Source organism: Drosophila eugracilis, unplaced genomic scaffold (assembly GCF_018153835.1).
Source record: "Drosophila eugracilis isolate 14026-0451.02 unplaced genomic scaffold, ASM1815383v1 contig_445, whole genome shotgun sequence".
Taxonomy (NCBI): Eukaryota; Metazoa; Arthropoda; class Insecta; order Diptera; family Drosophilidae; genus Drosophila; species Drosophila eugracilis.
In genome coordinates this window covers 1,727,803-1,749,473 of record NW_024573311.1, presented here as the reverse complement: position 1 = coordinate 1,749,473, position 21,671 = coordinate 1,727,803, and the positions used below count along the sequence as shown (strand labels likewise).

The 21,671-nt window shown below is 41.6% G+C and overlaps 4 protein-coding genes across 4 annotated transcripts; 3 read left to right on the top strand and 1 right to left on the bottom strand.

Annotated features, from left to right (window-relative positions):
* The first annotated feature begins 10,992 nt into the window (after positions 1-10,992).
* LOC108107909 (glycogen synthase kinase-3 alpha) lies at positions 10,993-12,253 on the top strand. Its single transcript, XM_017215729.2, is given in 3 exon segments — positions 10,993-10,996; positions 11,069-11,319; positions 11,321-12,253. Coding segments are annotated over 3 exon segments (1,188 nt in total).
* Positions 12,254-12,602: 349 nt separating this feature from the next.
* Positions 12,603-15,164, top strand: LOC108108438. The gene is given in 3 exon segments (XM_017216495.2): positions 12,603-13,663; positions 13,665-14,354; positions 14,422-15,164. Coding segments are annotated over 3 exon segments (2,283 nt in total). The 5' UTR covers positions 12,603-12,811; the 3' UTR covers positions 15,163-15,164.
* Positions 15,165-15,357: 193 nt separating this feature from the next.
* LOC108108449 (dnaJ homolog subfamily A member 2) lies at positions 15,358-17,158 on the bottom strand. The gene is given in 4 exon segments (XM_017216506.2): positions 15,358-16,036; positions 16,038-16,397; positions 16,462-16,908; positions 16,966-17,158. Coding segments are annotated over 4 exon segments (1,170 nt in total). The 5' UTR covers positions 17,035-17,158; the 3' UTR covers positions 15,358-15,742.
* Positions 17,159-17,512: 354 nt separating this feature from the next.
* Positions 17,513-21,668, top strand: LOC108108212 (NAD-dependent histone deacetylase sirtuin-1). The gene is made up of 2 exons (XM_017216178.2): positions 17,513-19,337; positions 19,483-21,668. The coding sequence occupies exons 1-2, from the start codon at positions 18,137-18,139 to the stop codon at positions 20,766-20,768; spliced, it is 2,487 nt and encodes an 828-aa protein (XP_017071667.2). The 5' UTR covers positions 17,513-18,136; the 3' UTR covers positions 20,769-21,668.
* The last annotated feature ends 3 nt before the right edge of the window (positions 21,669-21,671 follow it).

Below are 21,671 nucleotides of genomic sequence, written 5' to 3'. Positions count from 1 at the left end.
AAAATAGTTGGTCAATCAAGCGTACAGTTTTGCGTTAGCCCTTTTGTGTTCGTTTTCAAATTTATAAAGGTTTTTGCATATATATATTTATTGTATTTTTAATGTGACGCATGGGGCAAATGTTTCCCTTACCACGGAGCGGAAGCTCGTGTCGTACGGTGACAGAAGTGGCGGCATAGGGGCAGTCCCAAAAACCATTGGACTCCGGCGCTTAACAGCGACATTGTTGACATATCTGGACACTTGGATCGCGTCGCATCGGGACGCGATGTTTGTGCCACGAAATATGTTGCCAGTTCCATTCTATATATATGTATATATATACATGTATATGGACGTTTTAAGTGAGCCCAGTTTTGTGTGTGAATTTGTATGTTTATTTGCCAGATTCACTTTTGAATTTATGGTCGGGAGTGGAGTGGCGCTGTTGGAGATCTGACAAACAAGCCTGAAAAGTTGTCAGCGATACTTTATGTGTAGGGAGAATGTTGCCAATCATAAAATACTCAGGGAAATACGTCTATTAGTCGAGGTATAGGAAGTGATTCTTTATTTTCGGGATAGGAAACTCAATATTCAGATTTCTTTGGAAAGAATGGCACACTATTACCTATCTTAAAGTTTAATCTTAAGATTAATAAACTTCACAAACGACGAAACCATTTTGTGTTGATTAAATATAAAAAATATTCTCCTTTAAATTCAAGATTTCTGCATCGCCACTTTTCTTACTATCAATTATTTATTTTTAAATTGAATTAAGTCCCAGAAAACAGAAACCCAAACAAATTCTGGCTTTTGCGTCACTAGGTCGGCTGGAAAATGTATATACCAACATATCTCTGCCGGCAATCAAATTATAGAGCAATTTGAGACAACTCAAGACCACTTTTGGTTGTCAATATTTCATGTTATTATTGATTTTGTAAGCTTGTACACACAGAAAAGCGAAAAGCAGTGGCAAAATCATAACACATTCTGGCCTGGGCCACTAAAGATGGATATCTGACAAAACATATTGCCGCAGTAACAATATTTTGCTTTCCAGGCCAAGCTCCATTGACTGACTCTCCAAATGACTGACTAACTGACTTACTGGCTGACTGACTGACATCAAAAACTGAGGGAATACATTGAGCCTGTTTATCGCAGACATCAGAGAGTAGCAGAAGCAGCAGCAGCAGCCTTAGTTTCCAGCATCAACAACGGCCAACATTGCCGCAGGCCAGCACGCGTTCTCCAAATATTTATGAGCCGCAAAACAGAAGGGGGACGACCGGACGGATCTGGGTGTGGATGGTGGGGTGCATGGTAGTGGCCAGGGGGATTTTTGGGCAAGTGATTTACCGACTGAGCTTCAAGTAGCCGAAGCAGCTGTCAATCAGCCTGCAATCAGCCTCCACTTTAAGCCTATAAAAACGTCTGCAGTTAGCGGTAAAGCAAAGCCCAGACCCACAAAAAAATATATATATATATATAATATATATTTAAGACGAAAACCCAAAAAAGTAAAAGTGGCTTACGGTAAAAAGCATTCGAATAAAAAAGAATTTCATACATATCATATAGAGAGCCGCACCCAAGATCTCCATGAAATGGAGACGCGTCCGAAGTGTACAAAGACAATTAGTGACCTCAAAAACGTTTTGCAGTTAAAGATTTCTTCTCTGCAGTTTGATCTTTTATGAGTGATATGGCAGGGAGCCCTCGTAATATTGTCGGCTGCATTTAGTTAATGAGATCTTAAACATTGACGGGCTGGATTTTCACTTCTCTTTTGGCAAACAAGACGTGATCGAAAAGCCAGGCCCGAAGGCAGTCGCTGTTAAAGTAATAGCCCTTTATTCTTTATGTTAAAGTAATAAAATTATTACATTTTTACTTAATAAATAAAAGTGATTTTGTATTGGTTATAGGTATGTATCTTCAAGCTAAATCAGTTCGCCTGGCGTTATATTTCAAAGGGTGTGGTTCTGGCTGCTAGTTCCCCGAAGAATGGTCATCTAACTTGTGTATCGGTCACGCTGCCAATTTCTACCTGGCAAAAAAAAAAAAACAATATTTATTTGGATATATTTTTCTTTATTTTGCAGACCTTCAGTGCGGCCTAACACCAATAAAATCCCCAAGCAAATTAAGGTTGTATCTGCTGTGTGGATTTTTTTTTTTCATTGGCCAACACGAAACGAAACTGTCAATTGATGTCTTCGGCGCCGGACGAGGCGGCTTTTGGTATTTCCTTGGAATTATCTTAATGTGAAATCTTGAACTATGTTTGGGGCATGGTCACAAGGGCCGGCCGGCGAAAATACCTAAGACAATTTTTAATGGATTTCGGTCTTGTGACATGACATGTCCCAAACGTCTTAAGGCGCATTTAATTGCAAAGTTTTGTAACATCAACAAGATGTCACAGAAACTTGGCCTACAGCGAAAGCAGGCCCAAAAGAAGACTGACATACACACAAAAATCGAACTAATAAGCAGCTTATTAACTCACTTAATCTACAGCAAAACTTAAAGAGTTCGGGTTCTTATCTTATCTTTCTAGCAAGCCAAATTGTGCTCACTTTAGTGGGCAAAGAAAAACCCTTTTCACATCCCGGCGATTACACATAATTTTCATGTTAATAGCGGCTGGCAAATGCCAAGGTAAGATAAGAGGGAAAACCCTCTTGAACAAACAAAAAAAAAAGGGTAATAAAATGGCAAGAATATCTGAACGTATGCGCACTGACGTGTGCACCTAACCGGAAATCTAACCGACATTCCAAACCGAAAAACACACACTGAACAGGAACTTAACAGAAGATGGGTTTCTGTTTTAAGGTCCTTTAAGACTTTCAAACACTCTATTTTCGATTTTTCTGGTAAAATGATTTAATTTTGTGATTCTTTAATTCATTTCTGAATTTAATTAATAAGAAAAACTAATATGTTCATCTACTGTCTTAAAACAGTTTAAAATACTCCTTAACCATATTAACAAGAATAAAAGTCAAATTAGATGGATATTCTTCCATAATAATATCCAACGTAGTTGAAAATTGTATAATGTATTGTATTAGCTCTTACTTAGTAAACTGCAGTTCAAGGGCTAAATAGCACCCATAACCCCAGCAATCTGCACAAATCCGACGAATCGTGACCTAATTTCCAATTGAAATAACTTCCAACTCTATAGCTTTTATACATCCGCTTTTATTAGTTTACACCCGGCCATAAGGAAGTAATATTCCAGATTACGTCACTCAGCACGCCTGCTCGTAGGACAACAAAGTTGAGGCTTTAAAACCAGAGAAGATTATGTGACCAGACGAAACGAAACCCCAGGACTAAGCTGCACGACAAAACCCATAATATCCTGCAGTGGGCCATAAAAAAAAGGAAGGGAAGAGCAAATAAAATGGCCCAGAGACCAGGGAGTCTGGCCCACAGACTTGCGACTCAGGTGTATGTGATACACAGAGGCCTTTGGACCGAAACCAGTGACTGACATTTGTTTTTTTTCGCTTTAGTCCTGTGTTTTTTTGCGGATACGGATGCGGATGTCTGCCATAAACGAGCTCATTAGTAGGCACAATGTGCCGTGGCTAATGTGCCTCAATAGATACTCTTCGCTGGCATTCCACAAGCGTTTTGGTTTTAAAGTTGAGCTGTTATTTCGGCCACAGGGAAACGGCATTAAAGTGAACTTTTACAACAGTTTTAAAGTCGTAAACACCCAATGAAATTTTAATGACGCCTGCCAGGTTGTGGCCACGCCCCCAACTCACTTACATACTGAACCGAAACGTGAAACAGTAAAAAAAAAAAGAAATCCAGAATCTGGTCCAGCGATTCCCATGTATCCTGTTTAAAGTTGAAAAATCCAGGGCTTATTGATTTTTTTGCGCTCTCTGGCGCTCGTTTCGTTTGATTTTGGACAGTTTAATGCTCCATTGAATGTTCCCGGAGTCCGGAGTCTGGTGGCAGCAGGAGTGCAGATGCCCCCATGGGATGTCCATGTTTATGCCTGGCTGCCTCACAACCAGGAGGAGAAGGATCTCTACCCATTTCCGCCTGCCACGGAGAATGCACAGGAACATCCTTCGCCCTTTCACCAGATTCGATTGGCAACTTTGTTTGGCCAAATTGTCTCCTCGGTGTCTCTCCTACAGCCGGCACTTTTCACCCACTTTCCCGGCTTTTCCCGCTGCCGCTGCTTGAAATGTCAATTGCGCTTATTAAGGGAATAGTTCACTGCGCTCTAAGCGAAAAAGGTTCCTAGAGATGGGCAACCTGTAAAGAGCCCAAAGGTTTCTATTGCATATATTTTATTTATAAAAAACTTCCCATAGTCATCGTGATTCGTGTAAAACTCACGAAGCCATCCCAAACCCCAAAGTACCTGGAAGGGCAGGGAGCAGAGAAGCTCCAGCCAGGTTAAATAACAAAAGTGGAAAACATTCCGGCACTTGACGGAGGTGTTTTCGAAAGTTGTTCAAAAGTGTGTGGCATAGGCCTAAGCTCCAGCCAATAGACCAAAATCCCGATGCTGATGACACTGCAGCTGTGGCAAACTAACTAACTAAGATGCTTGCCAGTCGACTAATGACAGATTTCAAGCTTCCAGCACATTAATGTGTTCGTCGTACTATTAATTCCTGCCGGGCAAAAGCATTTAGGCAATCAAATTAGTCTAATCCGAAAGCTTAAAGCCAACTAATAGACATGAAAATTCAAACACACACACAGTTGAAGTTGAAGACCCAGACAGCTGGCTAAAAGTCGCATCAATTTCGGCCAAGTCCTGGCGGACATTGCGTATACGACAGATGGTTTTTGGGACGCCTTCAGCGAGATTTATTTGCTCAAGCGAATGTCTGCCCAAGCTGTGATTGAGAGTCTTCTTCCTACGCCTGGTAGTTGAGTAAATCAGGTAAAATATGTCCCTCGATTTGTTTGAAAATGCAAATTACTCCAAAAGGTGTTCAGCAGCTTAATTAAAAAATTAGTTGACAGTCTCTCGTAGGAACCAAATTAATTTGAAATTTCAACTGGAGTTAAAGAATAAGTTCTTTAATTAATAATCTAAATTCATTCATTACCTTTGCGTGTTTTCAATTTAAAAATTGTATTTCCAATATAAAACTTTTACTCGAATTGTATTTATTTTCATATGCAAATATGGGTTTTATTTATAATGTCATAGTTTTTGTGTTTTGGACTTTCATAAATATGCAAAAGGTAATTTCGTTTGTTTTTAGTCAGAAATGTTGCTGCGCATCAAAAATACGTGTTGAATATTGCATTTTATGCGATAGAATAATTTGTATTTAAATCGTTTAGGTTCAATACCCTCGAATAGCAAAACAAGTTGACTTTGTTTTCAAGCTTAAACGTTTTCGATGTTCGACCGATAAATGTCAGAGGGGATTAGATGCAAAACAAATACATTTTTGTGGAATAAACATGCATCCCGGCTCTCTCCTTTCAGATTTTGCTCTTTTTAATCGCTCAACACTGCGTATGATTAATCAGCAAGCGACTAATGCACTTAGTAAGCAGGGCTATGACATTAAGACTTAAGTGTGTGGCCCGCACTTAATTTAAAATGCATGTTAAAACGCCATTAACTCCAAGCAGGAAGTGCTGATGCCGATATAATGCGGCTACTACTACCACTACTGTTCTTGATGATCATCTGACCCCCGGGACCAGGGACTACCCCTGGCTCTTCGTAGGCAGGTTTATTGAACTCCAACGAGATGGGCGGACAAAGCGATTTGGCTTCTCATATCATATCATGTCGCAATGCAGCCAAGCGTTGCATATAAATTGCCAAAAATTATGAAAATCTGATGCCTTAACAGGTAGCTCTAATTACAGGGTTCACAGCTCATATGACTAATTAGGTTTTTTTCGGCAATTCTGTTGTTATTCTTTTTTTTGTTAAGTCTGCGACTGCATTTGTCAGCCAGCTGGAACCGAGCTCTTGAACCCCGACCACCTCGTAAACAAGTCGAAACAATTAAAAACAGCCTTAAAAATACAGAGCAACTTGCAAGTCGATTGCGATTTGTACGATAAAACAAGGGCGAAGCGAAGAAATTCGTTTCTTGTTCCCCGAAAACACGAAAATTACCTGTTGGCGACTGTCAGTTTGAATTATTAAAGCTTGAGCTTTTGCCATACAGTCAATCTTTCCAAACTTGATTTTTGCAAGCCTAAAGATTCTGTAGCTTGCACTTACTGCTTTTAAAATAATTAATCATATGATTTATATTTAAGTATGTGTTTTATAAACTGGGCAACTTACCATATTGTGAAAAGCACTAAAAGAGATTAGATAGGTATATGAATTTATTTTTGACTTATAAAATCTATTTTTACCCATTAAATTTCTATCAAAATTTCACATATCATTCATAATTTAAAGTTTATGGTTCGATTTAAAGAATTTCGACTGTAGTAGCTGGGAACAGTTTTTTGGTCCGTTCCCAGTTCGCAGCAAACATGTTTGATCGCAACGCGATTATGATCTTCGCAGCCGCAGAGCAACCTTGACCTGGTTCTTGGATCTTCAAAAGGGGCGACAACAGCAAATGGCAACAAATTGCAGTTGTCTTTGGCCACAGCCACATGAAGCAGCAGGCCAGTTGGAAGTCAGGAGGCAGCCGAAACCGGTTTCTGGCTTTTTTCCCACCAACGTGCAATTATCTGCTTTTTGCAGCGCTTAACTTTGGTGCCGCCCGTGGGGCACTCACGCAATGGTGGGCGTGGCATGGCACGTTAAGTTAAATAGGTTTTTTGGCGGTCAACAGGTTGGTGCGTGTAAGGCTGTGGGGGCGTGGTCGTAAAAATATACATATATAAATCGAGCAGCCCCAAAAAGAGAGCTTGTAAGTTCATAAGCCTATTTATACTTTTAATATTTTTAGCAAACAATCTACATCATATTGGTTTTTCTTTTATACTTTATTGTTGTTCTATTATTTTGAGTGAAATTTAAAGATGAAAATTCTTTCTCCACACTGCAAATCCTTCATAGAGTTATGTAAATAAGACTTGTGGCTTAAGTAGCTTTTTGTGCAATTAACAATAAGGTCTAAGCTGGCTGATGTGGTTTCCTTGCCGGCTTCCTGTTATTTTCCAGCACCCTTTACCACCCCTAAACCCGCACATGCCACAGCAAAATTCTTCGGGGCGCAACATGTTGGTGTCGGAGTGTTGCTGCTATTTTTTAAATATTTAGTATACCCATTAATAGTACAGAAGCTTAGTATATCCGAACTTAAAGAAAGGTATTTTCTTTTTACACAATTTTGTAATAAATCAAATTTTTTTAAATTTTTTTTTCTACATATTGGCCTTAAACCAAACCAATTTCATATTTATAATGCGCTTTTCAGGTATGCAATAGTCGAGTCACTCTTCTAAAGGGGTTCCTTTTTGTTTTTCTTGCGCCTGCGGCTGCTTTGAAAGAGCTTTTGGGGGCCCCCTCTCGGGATTTTAATGGCTGGTCCTTCAATTAGAATTGTAACTGCATAGCAAGTGTTTCTTTAATGGCCCGACCATACCCTAATCGCTGGGCGCTTTTCTATTCAAAATGTAAATTAAATTTTAATTAAAACCCCTTTTTTCATAACAAGGAAAATTATTAAATTGAATTTAAATGGTAAGTGAAAGTTCAATGTTGACTTTAACAGATTGAGCGAAAAATGTAAGGGAATTATATAAAATAAAATTGAATAAGACTATCTTATCGATATAAAATCAAAGCAAATAATCTCTTAGTACCCTCATTTGAAATGGAAATTTTTTGAATATTTTCAACTAGACTGCCTGCCTGCCAGCGTGCAATTGTTTTTCCAGTTTACCCTTCATTAAGACGCTCTTTTGTTGTTGGCATTGCCTCGTGCTTGTCACCGATTTCTTGCGCTTTACCCATTAATTTGCAGTACAAAGAGCCTCCGAGAGCCGTTAACCGGTTTTGGAGAGCTTCACATCTAATACCAAGTTCAAGGTCGAGTCCGAGACCGAGACCGCAGTGCATCGCAAAGGTGTGACTATATCTATATACCCGACAAGCATCGGGACAATCCAAGCAGCAACCAAACAACGTCCAAACCAGCAAGTATTCGACCAAGTTCTAACCTCCAGCACTGAGAGAATAAATGTGGAATAACATTTAAACTTATTAAATAAATTTAATAATTATTTTAAACTTGAAACAAATAATATATGGGTTAGATATATAAGAATCACTACAAATAAAAACTATATAAAAATGAAACTATATTGTGGATTATAGAAATTATGGCCTATAAGATTTTTTCCAGTGCATCGAGAGTTTTTCAATTTGTTATGGTGGGCGGTAGCAGGCGCGACTCTCGTAGCTCATTCCCATTCCCCACTCATTCAAATCTTGCTTAATTATACAGTGGGTAAGTCTAAACAGCTTTTTGTTCTGGTAGAGGGGGGCGACTGCAATTGAAAGATTTTTCCCACGAATCGCGAATTTCCATTAAGCCATTGGCTTTGAAACGTCAAGTGCTTGGCCACGAAAACCGAATACGGCACGTTTTCCAATTGAGCAGCGCCGAAGAATGCTCTCCACCTGAAGGGTACTTCCCAATATAAATATTTATACTAGAGTTAATCTTAGTTTTCCACTGAAGACAAAAGAACTACTTACAGCTTATTGTTAATTAATAATATTCAATAATCTCATATAAATCTTTTTCATTACAAAGAATTCATATTGAAAATTACTAGGTTATAAAAAGCATTTAATTTATTATTAACCATCACAAAAAAATATCATTCATGAAATTCATAAAAAGAAATTTATGCCAATTATTTAATTCCACATTATTCCATTTTATACCCAAAATTGGCACAAAATGTTGCATCAAAATGAACTCAAATCCAATCGCATATGCTGTCGATTTCGAATCTCTCAACGGGTTGCACACAAATCACATTAAATGCCAACGCTTCCGAGTTCAAAAAGAGATAGAGAGTGAGAGAGGGGGAGGGGGAGGGGGAGGAAAAAAGCTGATCAAGTGGGGGTGTGGGAGTTCAAATATTGATAAATGACCCGATTTAAATGGGGGAGTGAACTTTTTGAGTGGCCACATGTGCGGTTTGATTTATGAACGCACCGGCTAAGACCTTTAAGACCTTTTTGGATAAATGCAATAGATGTCTAATTTGCATGAAACTAGCGAAATGTTCCCAGACACATATCGAACCTTCTAGAGCACATCCATTTGAAACCATCTGAGCCAGGCACTTTGTAATTATAATGCTGGAGCTCCCCAGAAATCCTCTAGAATTGCAATGGATGCTTCAGCACCCTCCCCCCACCCCCCCTTGTGACATCCTCTTCGAAAAAGAAAATAAAATCCCTAAAAGCCGGAAAAAAGGATAGATAGATATACAGCGAGGAGGGCGAAAATACTGTTTAAACGGATATCCTAAATGTCTGGCCGGATGGGCGAAGCTCCGCACTTTTGGCCTGACAGTCATTTCCGTTTGGAAGTTTTTCATTGCTTCCCATGGAGATTTTACGGGCAAATGTGGTGGCAAGGGACTGATGAGAACCTGTTGCTCAGAGACAGATTTATGCCATCGTAAAATATGCCATTTGAATCTCGGAATTTAATTTTAATGTCGCCTAGGCTCTCTGGCAAAAGGATGCCAATCCTGGAGTGGGACAGTTATGTTAGTTTAGGCTTGGTATTTTCAGCTAGATATGCTAAATAGTTTAAAGTCGTTTAAAAAAAAGTCATAAATAACTTAAAAAATATGAAAAAATATATATTATATAATTATCTCTTTTTAGCCTGGAATGTATTTGTGTGAGGTCCTTCGGCAGGGTAAATCTCCATTACGGTTAATAAAGTATGCAATCGTTTTCAGTGGAAACTTAACTTAAATATTATAATCGATCTTAATTTTAACAGATACGAGTATATAAAATATTTTCTCTATTACCTATTTAGACTTATCCGTGAACAGCCACAGAATCAACACTATCCGAGGATTCCACCACAGAATCCGTTCGAGAAAACAAGCCACCCACCCAAATCCAACCCGCCCACTTATACACACACATACTCATGCACACGTTTCAGCCATTAGTGTGAGTGTTCGGCCATTTTCTCTTCTAGCGGAAGTTGTCTGTGTTAATGGAATTACATGAATTCCAACTCTGAACCGCAGAGTAAAAGCGAGAATACACTGGCAGGCGACATTTCCGCAAATGCATGGCCCATAAACTTTGACACAAGGGGACGTATGAGAGGGTGAAAGTTTTTGCACCGAACAAAGGAGTGAAAGAGAAGTCTAAATAGAGAGAGAAAGAGCTATAGAAAGAGTGCGGGCTAGAGCGGAAATGATAATGGCTCGAACCGACGACCGACTTTTTATCGCATTAAAGTCGCTGCACCATAAACATAATCCACTTTTGGATTTCCGTTGGCAAAACAAAATCGAAACAAATGTGTCGAATATTTGAGTCCTTTTTTTCCACTTTCGGTTTTATTTTAATGCAATTCCAACGAGCTACAAACGAGCCTGCAATCAACATTTATTATAAAACAGAAACACATTTTTGTCAACAGACTTAATTCTGGCTAATTTGATTTATTTGCACACATTACTCTGTATTCTTCCATTAAAAAACTTTTTTTGTATTTCAAATAAAACATTAAAAAATATTGTTATTTAATTTATGCTGTTTCTATATAAGTTATTTAAAAATTGAACTTCCACATTCTTTAAAAAATTCATATATTTCGGAAGGATTACCACCATTACAGTTTTTTCTAATTTTCAACTCATTTTTTACAACACTTTTTCTAAATCACGACCAGGTGGCAATGCCTTCTTGAAACAAGAATATTGACGTGCAATATTTTCCCCGTATTCCTTTGAAGTCATAATTTGGTTTTTGTAAAAATAATTCAGAATATTTGTGTACGTAGTTTTATTCTATAAAAAATGGGTGAGAAATGTGTGATTGGGTGAAATTTTGTATCTCGGATTCATTATTTTCCTTTAACCCTTTTTTGGTCAGAGAATAAAGAAAACCGGCAGAAATCCCGGAAACGTCAATCGCAGCGACAGGAACAAGTTCCTCTTATCATTCCCAACGACTCGGTGGTCTCAACTTATGCCATTGGACTCCGTAGTTCGGATCCTAATCCGGCGAAGATTGAGATTAAAGAACTGATTGGGAGTGGATCCTTTGGTCAGGTATACAAGGCCCAATTGGATGACTCCGAAGAGATGGTGGCGGTTAAGCAGACCCTTTACAATCCCAAAGTTTTGTCAGCGAGAAGCTGAGATAATGGAGCAGCTAGTGGAGCACAGTTGCATTATACGGCTCATCATGCACTCCGTAGTGACCCTGGGAGATCCCCCTATGAATTACATCATGCTGGTTATGGAGTGGATGCCAATGACCCTTTTGGACTATATAAGGGATCACCTACCGCAGTTAGGTCACCCAGAACTTCTTATTTATGCCCGTATCCTTTCGTTTCAAATCTTTAGGGGATTAGGTTATATTCACTCCTTAGGCATTTGCCACAGGGACATAAAGCCCGAAAATCTGCTGATGGATCATCAGAAGATGGTGCTTAAAATAAGTGACTTTGGCAGCGCCAAATTCATGGTTCCCGAGGAGCCCAGCCTAAGTTACATTTGTTCGAGATTATATCGTGCTCCCGAACTCTTTGCCAAATATGAGCACTATAGCTGTGCCATTGACATCTGGAGTGCTGGCTGCGTCCTGGCTGAATTGCTCAAGGGATCACCTCTCTTTGCGAGCCAAAAACACGATCGAAAGCAGCTTAAATTAATTATTAATATGCTGGGCAGCAATGGCTTGGAACGAGCTCCTGAAATCCGTACGAAATGTGGAGAATCCGTGCGTCTTATGACCAATCGCCCTTGCTGGGATCAGCTACTGAATGTGGCCGTACCACAGGACTTTTCTGATCTACTGAATTCATGTCTTATTTACGAATTCTCTGCCAGAATCTCCCCCTTGGAGGCTTGTAGCCACCGTTCGTACGACCAACTGCGCGTCATGAACACTCTGGAGCTGCGCATGCCCAATGGCTATCCGCTGCCGCCTCTATTCAACTTTACCATCCACGAGATAGGTGGGGATCCTAAAATTTGGATAGATTTGCTACCACTCCATATTGCACAGGATGTAGAGATGCCAGCCGTAGCTGCTTTTAAAAATGTATAGAAAAATTGTTTATATTTAAATATTAATATTAAAATAATGAAATTGAAATATAAGAAAGAAATTAGACGTTTTTTATTTTTTTCAGAATTTTTATTTAGTAAATTTTAAAAACGAGTACCTACAATGTAGGATGGATTTTTTTTTCTGAAAATTAATGAGGGAAAAAAACATTTATGGAAAACTGAACCAACTGAACTGAATTTTGAACCGGAACAAGAAGATAAGAAACCGCATCTTCTGCCCACAATCACGTAATCTAAATTATTTTTATTATAATGTATTTTTTTCTTGCTAAACCAATAAGTAAAATTAAAATAATAATAAATTATAACAGAGCCCAAGTCAAAATAGTAATCAAAATAGCCCTGGTAACCATGAAGCTTAAGCTATTTTTTGGCAGTTAACCAATGAACATAGTAGCCCTAGCAAAAAGGGAAAAAGTCAAACCTGACACCACCGAAAAAATGGCTCAGTCTTACGGCAGCTATCGCACGAGAAACGAGAAAAAAATTCTGTGAAAGAAAAATTCAAAGAAAATTTTTGGCGTTTAAGCTAATCATGGAGTTGCCATCCATGGTGGAACGTTCAGGAGATCAATTGGTGGTGCGCAGTTTGGTAAATGGTGCGCCGCTGTATCAGTCATCCACGGAAAATGCAGTGGGGATGGATCTCAAAATGATTCATGATATACAGCCTTTAATGGCTGCGGATGCCCTAGAACGCCAACTGGAACAATACAGGATGAATACTTATTCCCTACCGTTACCTGGTTCTGCTCCCTTGGGAAATACTGCTCCTGTAGACTTCACCAAGGAAAATGTAGAAAACGGACTGTCAGAAAATATACCTTCCCTTAATGAGGAGGAGCTTCCTCAGTGCAAAATACGGCGCAACTATAGCTGCAACCAGTGTGCATTCTTCACCCAAAATCCCCGTAGTCATCTCTCCCATCTTCGCGACGTCCATGGCGAGCGGATTGTGATTAATGAGTGCAAGCTGTGTCTCTACGCCTCGCGGCATTTCCAAAAGCTTGTGCGGCACATGAAAATGGTACATGGCTGCTCCGATGATGGTGGCGCAATGCCTGGATCCAGTGTCCAGATGCGAGGCAAGCGTAACCTTTCCAGAGAAGTTCGCAAGCGCCGACTAGAGGAAAGCATCGAAGTGCAGGCTACGGCTGGTCCAAACATTAATCCTACCCTGCTGCGGATGTTACAGAATGGGCCGCCATTGGACCAGCTGAAGAACGAACTGCAGCAGCAGGAGCAGCAGCTGCTGGCCAGTGTCCACGCCTACAACAGACAGCAAGAGATGCTACAACTCCAACAGATCGTAGATAGCCACGACAACATCTTCTCCATGGCCTATGAGTTCCAAACCAAGTTGATGCCGGCGAAACAGACAGTAGCCCCAGAAATTGGAACAGAATAACAGCAGCTCCGATTCCGAGGAGCCATCAAAAAGTCCCTCGCCGGATACCTTGGAATTGCCGCCAGGAGTGCAGCAGTTCCAGTGCCAGAAGTGCTCGTATAGTACCCCCATTCGGGCCAGATTCAAAAAGCACGTTAAGTACCACTCAATGCCGCTGATTAAGTGCAGCTCCTGTGATTTCCACACACCCTACAAGTGGAATCTGGACCGCCACACCAAGAACCATGGTGCCCATGGACATTTCAAATGCTCAGCCTGTGACTTTAGCACTGATATCAAGCAGTCCCTAACTATACATGAGTTGAACCATCATGTGCCCACTATAGGTCTCCAAATGAGCACTAAACGCCGAGATGAGGCAGCCGATCAGATGGATCAACAGGCAAGTGGGTCCAGGAAGCCAGATGCGAACAAAGTCTCTCCTCCCATTGCAGCACCGGACTCTACGCTGACGGAGCTTCCAGGGATCGTTTGCTCCCACTGCCAAAAGCGGATGGGTAATGCCATAGAGTTGATCAATCATCTCCAAGTTTGTGCCCCGGCTTTGCGCAACACGACTCAATTGCAGGCAGTTCTAAACGGGGAGGAGGATCTTCAGGAGGATGACTTGCCCAGTGCTCCTACTGATCTTAGTTATTGCGGTGTGGAAACAGCTCCTGGCTATGGGGAGGTAAGTTCAGTTTAGTTTCCCATTATTCTCAAATAATTATAAATACCTTTTCTAATCCTTTATCCAGGTCACTGAGGTTTTGCCCGATGAAACCGATGATTTAGCGCCGTTAAAAAAGGTTTTTAAGTGCCCCCATTGCACATTTTGGGCAGCCACTGCCTCGCGCTTCCATGTCCACATCGTGGGCCATCTGAACAGAAAGCCCTTTGAATGCTCTCTGTGCGCATATCGTTCCAACTGGCGCTGGGATATCACCAAACACATCCGCTTGAAGGCTATCCGAGATAGGTCCCATAATCAGGCCCAGGTGCTAATGAACGATGAAACTGGGAGGCGCAATTATGCGAAATACAATCAGTATCTAACTTTGATGAAGGTGTCTGCGGATCAGGTAGCTGATACCAAAAGCATGCGTACTGGTGAAATGATTGCGATGCCACCACAGAAGCTGGCGGAGCACCATTCCATAGACGCAGAGGAGAAAGTTACAGCCGATCTAGTGCCCATTGAAATGTTAGATAGTGCTTCTTCGTCCTCGGCTTTAGATTTAAGCAAGCCCAAGGACGGATTGGTGGGTAGACGCAGCATGGACAAAGAAGCATATATTAATCTTAGTGATTCCCACAAGGAAAACCCGTCTCAAGCAGCCAATGGCACTCATTGGCTCAGAAATTCAAAAAAATGTATTACCTTGGATTCTCAAGTAATGTCTAAGGAGTCGCCTCTGGATTTGACGAAGCCGGATGATGATCATTCAGAGGAAACGACAAGCGGTGACGAATCTCCAGAGTCTACGGAAAGCGATTAGGGTCGCGATAATCGTGCACTCATTTTAACTATTTTATGCCATTGTCAGATTCAATTAATTTACATAAATTAAAACCAATAAGTTCAAATGAACAACAATTTTAAATTGCGTATGTAGTCAATAAAGGCATCTAACAAATTCTTAAGTGTAACATTTTGTTTTTTAAACAATTTAACAAAGGAAAACAGGTTTTAGTTTAATCCTAACACGAGAAGATTTATCCCTTATACAGTGATATATGTAATTGTTTATTGTTATTAGGGGGAAAGTTCAGCTAAAAAAAATAATAAATATGTAGTTAATAGTGTTAGCATACAATTAATTTTGCGTGGCTAATGTGTTTTAATGACACTCCTATTGAAGATCAAATCAGCTAAGCTTGAGTCTCAGATAATAATGTGTACTACGAATTTAGATCACGTGCTTTTCACAGCAAACATTCCTGTATGAAAAATAATACTATGCATATCAAGACGAGCAGCGGCACCAGGAAGCAGACTTCATCTACGCCGAATGTGCCCAGGATCAGCCACAGATCGAGGCAGAGAAACCGCGCCTGAAGGAGCCACAACCACAGGCACTAAGCCGTCTGGCACTGCACGCCCTCGAAATGTGGTGACTGTCCATCATCCTCTTCATGCTGCCTTGGCTGCGGCTTGTAGTCCGTCATCTGCACTTCCTCAGCGTTTTTGGGAATCACTACCTGCGGTCTAGGGGGTAGTAAGCCCTCTAGCATGGCCAGCTGCGGAGCTGTGGCAAAGTCGTTGTCGGGAAACTTAACCTTAAACTTCATGTAGAGATCTCCGCTTTCGGTGGCCTTGTTAAATACAGGCATTCCGCTGCCCCGCACCATTTTTATTTGGTTGTTCTGCAGAGACTTCGCCCGGGTTCGTGCGTAAGCAAACATTACGACCATCTAGGTGCTTAAAGCAATGTTTGTAGCCGCACAACGCCTCCGTGATATTAATCTCTAAATCTTGCATGTACAAATTGGCATGGCGACGTTGAAAAAGTGTGTGCTCCTTCTGGGCGATGATTACAATCAGGTCCCCGTACTCGCCGCCTCGCATCTGGTGGCCCTCGTTTGTGAAGGGAACCTTTAGCATGTGCGGTGCACCCCGCTCGACGACCAGGTCTCGTTTCATTTTTTGCTCCACGAAACCGCTACCCTGGCAAGGACTGCACTTCTTGTCTTCCTTTATGGTGAAACCGCGACCATCGCAAGCTGGACAGGTCTGAATGAAAATCCATTTACTTATTAAATTGAAGTTGATAAGTTGTTTTTAAACTTGTGGTTACCGCATCAAAGGGGCTGAGACCCATGAAGGTGAAGGCGGCGGCCCTGCCGGCTCCGCCGCATGCCTCACAGCTTTCGCGAGCCTCCTTGGGTCCCCCGTCTCCATTGCACTTGGAGCACAACTTCTGACGCTTGTACTCTAGCTTCTTCTTCATTCCACCGATGTAGATCTCCTCCAGCGTCAACTCCACCTTAATGACGACCTTGCCCTCTCGCCTGCCCCTTCCCCCGGTTGAGACTCTTTCGAACGGAAACCACTGGGCAAAGAACTCGGAAGCATCTGAGAATCCGTCTGCGCCCTCCTGAAGGCCCTTTAGTCCGTAACGGTCGTAGATACGCCGCTTCTCGGGATCTGACAGTACTTCGTAAGCGAAGGATATTTCCTTGAATTTGTCGCCTGCATCGGGATTCTTATCTGGATGGAATTCTTTGGCCAATTTTCGGTAATTCTATTAGATTTAGGCCAACACAAATTATTTACCAACAAATCGAATTAAACCAGTTACCTTCTTTATTTCCTCGTCGCTTGCATCCGGAGCCACTCCGAGAACTTCATATAAATTTAAGTTGTCCATGTCCTAATGCAGCCTAACCCCCCTACAAACTAAAATAATTGTACATCGTAAGAGTACAAGTTATTTATTTATTTAACAATGTATCTATGACAATATTTTCAAGTCATATTGGTTAGCGAGTGTGACCAAGTAAAGCAACAACACGTAAATTATGGGGAAAGTACCAAAAAATAACGCCTAAAAACTCGTATATTTTGGAAACAGTAATCTCTGGGGTTGAAAGAATGTTCTTGAATATTGGTCTTCTTCTTTTGAACGAGATTGTTTTGCCATTTAACTGTTTTTATTTTGGGTATGTATTAAAAAGATTTAATTTTAAATTAATTCAACTATTTTCAAAGTTTTCCAGCTTTAAAACTATGACAATTTATAACTGAAAACAGAGAATAAATATAATAGCAAACCAATTTTATGTTCAAATAATAAGTTTATTTTTAATTAAAAAAGATGTTGAGGTTTTTAGGGGCTTAATATTTTGTAGTGCTTATATATTTAATATCTTTTTTCACAAGATAACGAAATGTATTTCATCATTTACAGTGCTTACTGTATAATCACGTAATGGCAACGTGAAAACGCATAAAATACTATAAATATACTGAAATGAGTCATGAGGGCGGCACTTTCCATACGAAAACGCGTTAGTACCTTTGGCACGACGAGTCAGGGTCCCACCCGATTTACTTCCACAAGCGCACATACACATACAGGCGCAGCTACGTGCCATCTTGCTTTTTCATCGGAAAATTTTCCAGAAATTACGCTCGAAAATTACGAAAAAATCGCACTCAAATGGATCGGAATTTTTTTTAAAATTTAAATTTTGTGAAAATACGTAAAATAAAGTCAAGTTGGCTAAAAAAATCGCCGCCAAACGATCGCTGGAGAATTTTTTCAATCAAGCCAAATGGGTGCGAAGCTGACGACGTAAAAATTTTTGTGTGTACCAACGAAAGAGCGGAGAAAACGGACAAGGCGAGAGCGCAAAGCGGAGAGACCGAGGAAACACTCGCGCAGCAAGAAGAAGCAGCAGCAGCACCACCAACGACGAGAGTTTTCTCTCTGTAAGTCTGTGTGTGCGCGCGTGTGTGTGTTGGGGAAAATGATGGAAAATTACGAGGAAATTCGCCTGGGCCATATTAAGGCCAAGGATCTGGGCGACCAGGTTCCTGACGCTTCACAGTTCTATCCACCGGCCAAGTTTGATTTTGGCGCCGAAATTCTGGCCCCAACGTCTACGGAAGCAGAATCGGCGGCAGAGGCAGAGGCAACAACAGCAACCAGCGAACTTGCTGGCAAAGCAAATGGTGAAATCAAAACAATAACATTGGCAGCCAGGGAAGAACAAGAAAATGGCGCCAATTTGGAGCAAGAAACCAAAAAGCCCCTAAAGCCATTGGGCGAGGATGAAGAGGAGGACGAGGAAGAGGAAGACGACGAGGAGGAGGAGGATGACGATGAGGAAGAGGTCACCGGAACTAGCAACGAGGATGAGGACTCCAGTTCCGATTGCTCCTCATCCTCCGTTGGTCCCGATTGCAAGTTGCGTTGGCTACAAAGAGAATTTTACACAGGCCGTGTGCCTCGCCAGGTAATTGCCAGCATTATGCCGCACTTTGCCACTGGACTAGCGGCTGACACCGATGACTCTGTGCTGTGGGATTACCTAGCCCACCTGTTGAACGAGCCCAAGCGGCGCAACAAGCTGTCATCGGTGAACACCTTTGATGATGTCATCAATCTGGTAAAGAAATCACAGAAGATCATTGTGCTCACTGGAGCTGGGGTTTCTGTTTCCTGCGGCATACCAGATTTTCGTTCAACCAATGGCATATATGCGCGGCTGGCCCATGACTTCCCCGATCTACCTGATCCGCAGGCCATGTTTGATATCAACTATTTCAAGCGGGATCCGCGACCGTTCTACAAGTTCGCCCGCGAAATATATCCTGGCGAATTCCAGCCGTCGCCTTGCCATCGTTTCATCAAGATGCTGGAGACCAAGGGCAAACTGTTGCGCAACTACACACAAAACATCGACACTCTCGAGCGAGTGGCGGGAATCCAAAGGGTGATCGAGTGTCATGGCTCCTTCTCAACGGCCTCGTGCACCAAGTGCAGGTTCAAATGCAACGCCGACGCTCTGCGAGCGGATATCTTTGCACAGCGGATTCCGGTGTGCCCACAGTGCCAGCCCAACAAGGAGCAGAGTGTGGACGCATCGGTAGCCGTTACTGAAGAGGAACTGCGTCAGCTGGTTGAGAACGGCATCATGAAGCCGGACATCGTCTTTTTTGGAGAGGGTAGGTGTCGTTTAAATAATTGTTTCTTATACCTTACAACTTTAATAAAAGCTAGAATTAAGTTAATGATCAGAAAGCGTATTATTGTAGCATTAACAATTTTCTAATTGGCGTGCCCTGTGTTTGCTTTTCCTATTGCCAACAGGTCTTCCGGATGAGTACCACACGGTCATGGCCACCGACAAGGACGTTTGCGATCTCCTGATCGTGATCGGATCCTCCCTGAAAGTGCGACCCGTGGCCCACATTCCCAGCAGCATCCCGGCAACAGTGCCACAGATTCTCATCAATCGAGAGCAGCTGCATCACTTGAAGTTTGATGTGGAGCTGCTGGGCGACTCCGATGTGATCATCAACCAGATTTGTCACAGGCTTTCAGGCAACGACGACTGCTGGCGGCAGCTGTGCTGCGATGAGTCGGTGCTTAACGAAAGCAAGGAGCTAATGCCTCCACAGAACTATCATCATCACCACCATCATCATGTCAGCCACCACCTACACCACCACCGCCACTGCAGTTCTGAGAGCGAGCGGCAATCGCAACTAGATACGGATACACAATCTCTTAAGTCCAATAGTTCGGCGGACTACATTCTGGGTTCAGCTGGCACCTGCTCGGATAGCGGTTTTGAATCCTCCACTTTTACGAGTAGCAAGCGTTCCACTGCCGCTGAGGCGGCTGCTATTGAACGCATTAAAACAGACATACTTGTGGAGCTAAATGAGACCACCGCCCTCAGCTGTGATCGGTTGGCTGGCGGAGTCCCACCAACAACGGTTGAAAGCTATCGCCACCTTTCCATCGATTCCTCTAAGGACAGCGGCATCGAACAGTGCGACAACGAAGCCACTCCCAGCTATGTGCGTCCCAGCAATCTTGTTCAGGAGACCAAGACAGTGGCGCCCAGCTTGACGCCCATTCCACAACAAAGGGGCAAGCGACAAACGGCCGCTGAGCGACTGCAACCTGGAACATTTTATTCCCACACCAACAACTATTCGTATGTGTTCCCAGGAGCTCAGGTTTTCTGGGACAACGATTACAGCGATGATGAAGATGAGGAGGAAGAAAGAGGCGACAATAGGCACGGTGATCTTTTTGGCAATGTACCGCAAAACTATGAGGATGACGATGAGGACGCTTGTGATCTGAACGCTGTTCCGTTGTCCCCATTGCTCCCGCCATCGCTGGAGGCTCACATAGTCACCGAGATTGTTAATGGAGGCGACGAACCTGTCTCCAACAGCAGTCCCGGCCAGAAAAGACCCGCTTGCATTCTAGAAAACCAGGCAACAGCCATCCCATCACCCACTGTTCAGATGGAAATTCCGCCCCTGAAGAAGAGACGACCTAGCGAAGAAAATGACCAGCAAACCCAAATAGAAAGATCAGAGGAGAGTCCGCCTCCAGGGCAGTTAGCAACTGTGTAAACGTAATTTTAGCCCTGCTAATAGTGTAGTGTATTTATTTTAAATGCAATTTAAACCATCTTGTAAACAACAGAAACAATGTCCAGAGAAGCTCCGAAATCGAAGCAGAAGGCCATGTTACCAATTTCATTCCCAAGAAGTATAGTGAAATCCGAATTGAAGTATTTTTCAATATCGGTTTCATGGAATTTCCGAAGAAACGAAACCGGAACTAGGACCACTAGATTACTCAATTCGAGGCTTTAGACATCTGACCCTCGTTGCTTTACACCTTAGCCCCTACGCCCCTTCCGTTTTGATATTTTTTTTAAAAGCTCTTAGTTTATTTATTATCTCTTCAAAACGAAACGCTGTAAATGTTAGTATTTTATTATATTAAGTTGTTATTGAGGCCTTTTTAGATAAACGAAAAAGAGATAAGCGGAAAGTTGAAAAATCCTCTAAAGAGCAGGGTTTCTTTGTATTCAAAGAGAAGTAGCGCCTCAACTTTAAATCTAGATTTAAGCGTATAAAATTAATAACTATGCAACTACAACAAGAAAAAACAACACTTATAATTTAGTTGAGAACTAGACACAAACACTCTGTATATAAGCACTCGCCCTTAATTTGTATTGTACATGATCCTTTTTCTACTTTTTGTGTTATCCCATTCTTTTCCTAATTCTATCGGTTATGGCAACTATTTTCCAACATTATTACACTCGCACACACATCAGATTTGATTTTAAGAATATAAAATACAAGTTTGACATTTGGTGTGCGTGTTTAAAATGTTTAATCAAAAACTAGCATAAATATATAGCCACCAAACGCAGTGTAAACTTAGCAGTAAGAAGTTAGTCTATATGTCATAAAAGTGTATTAATATTCAGAATATAAACCAATCTTAAAAAACGATGA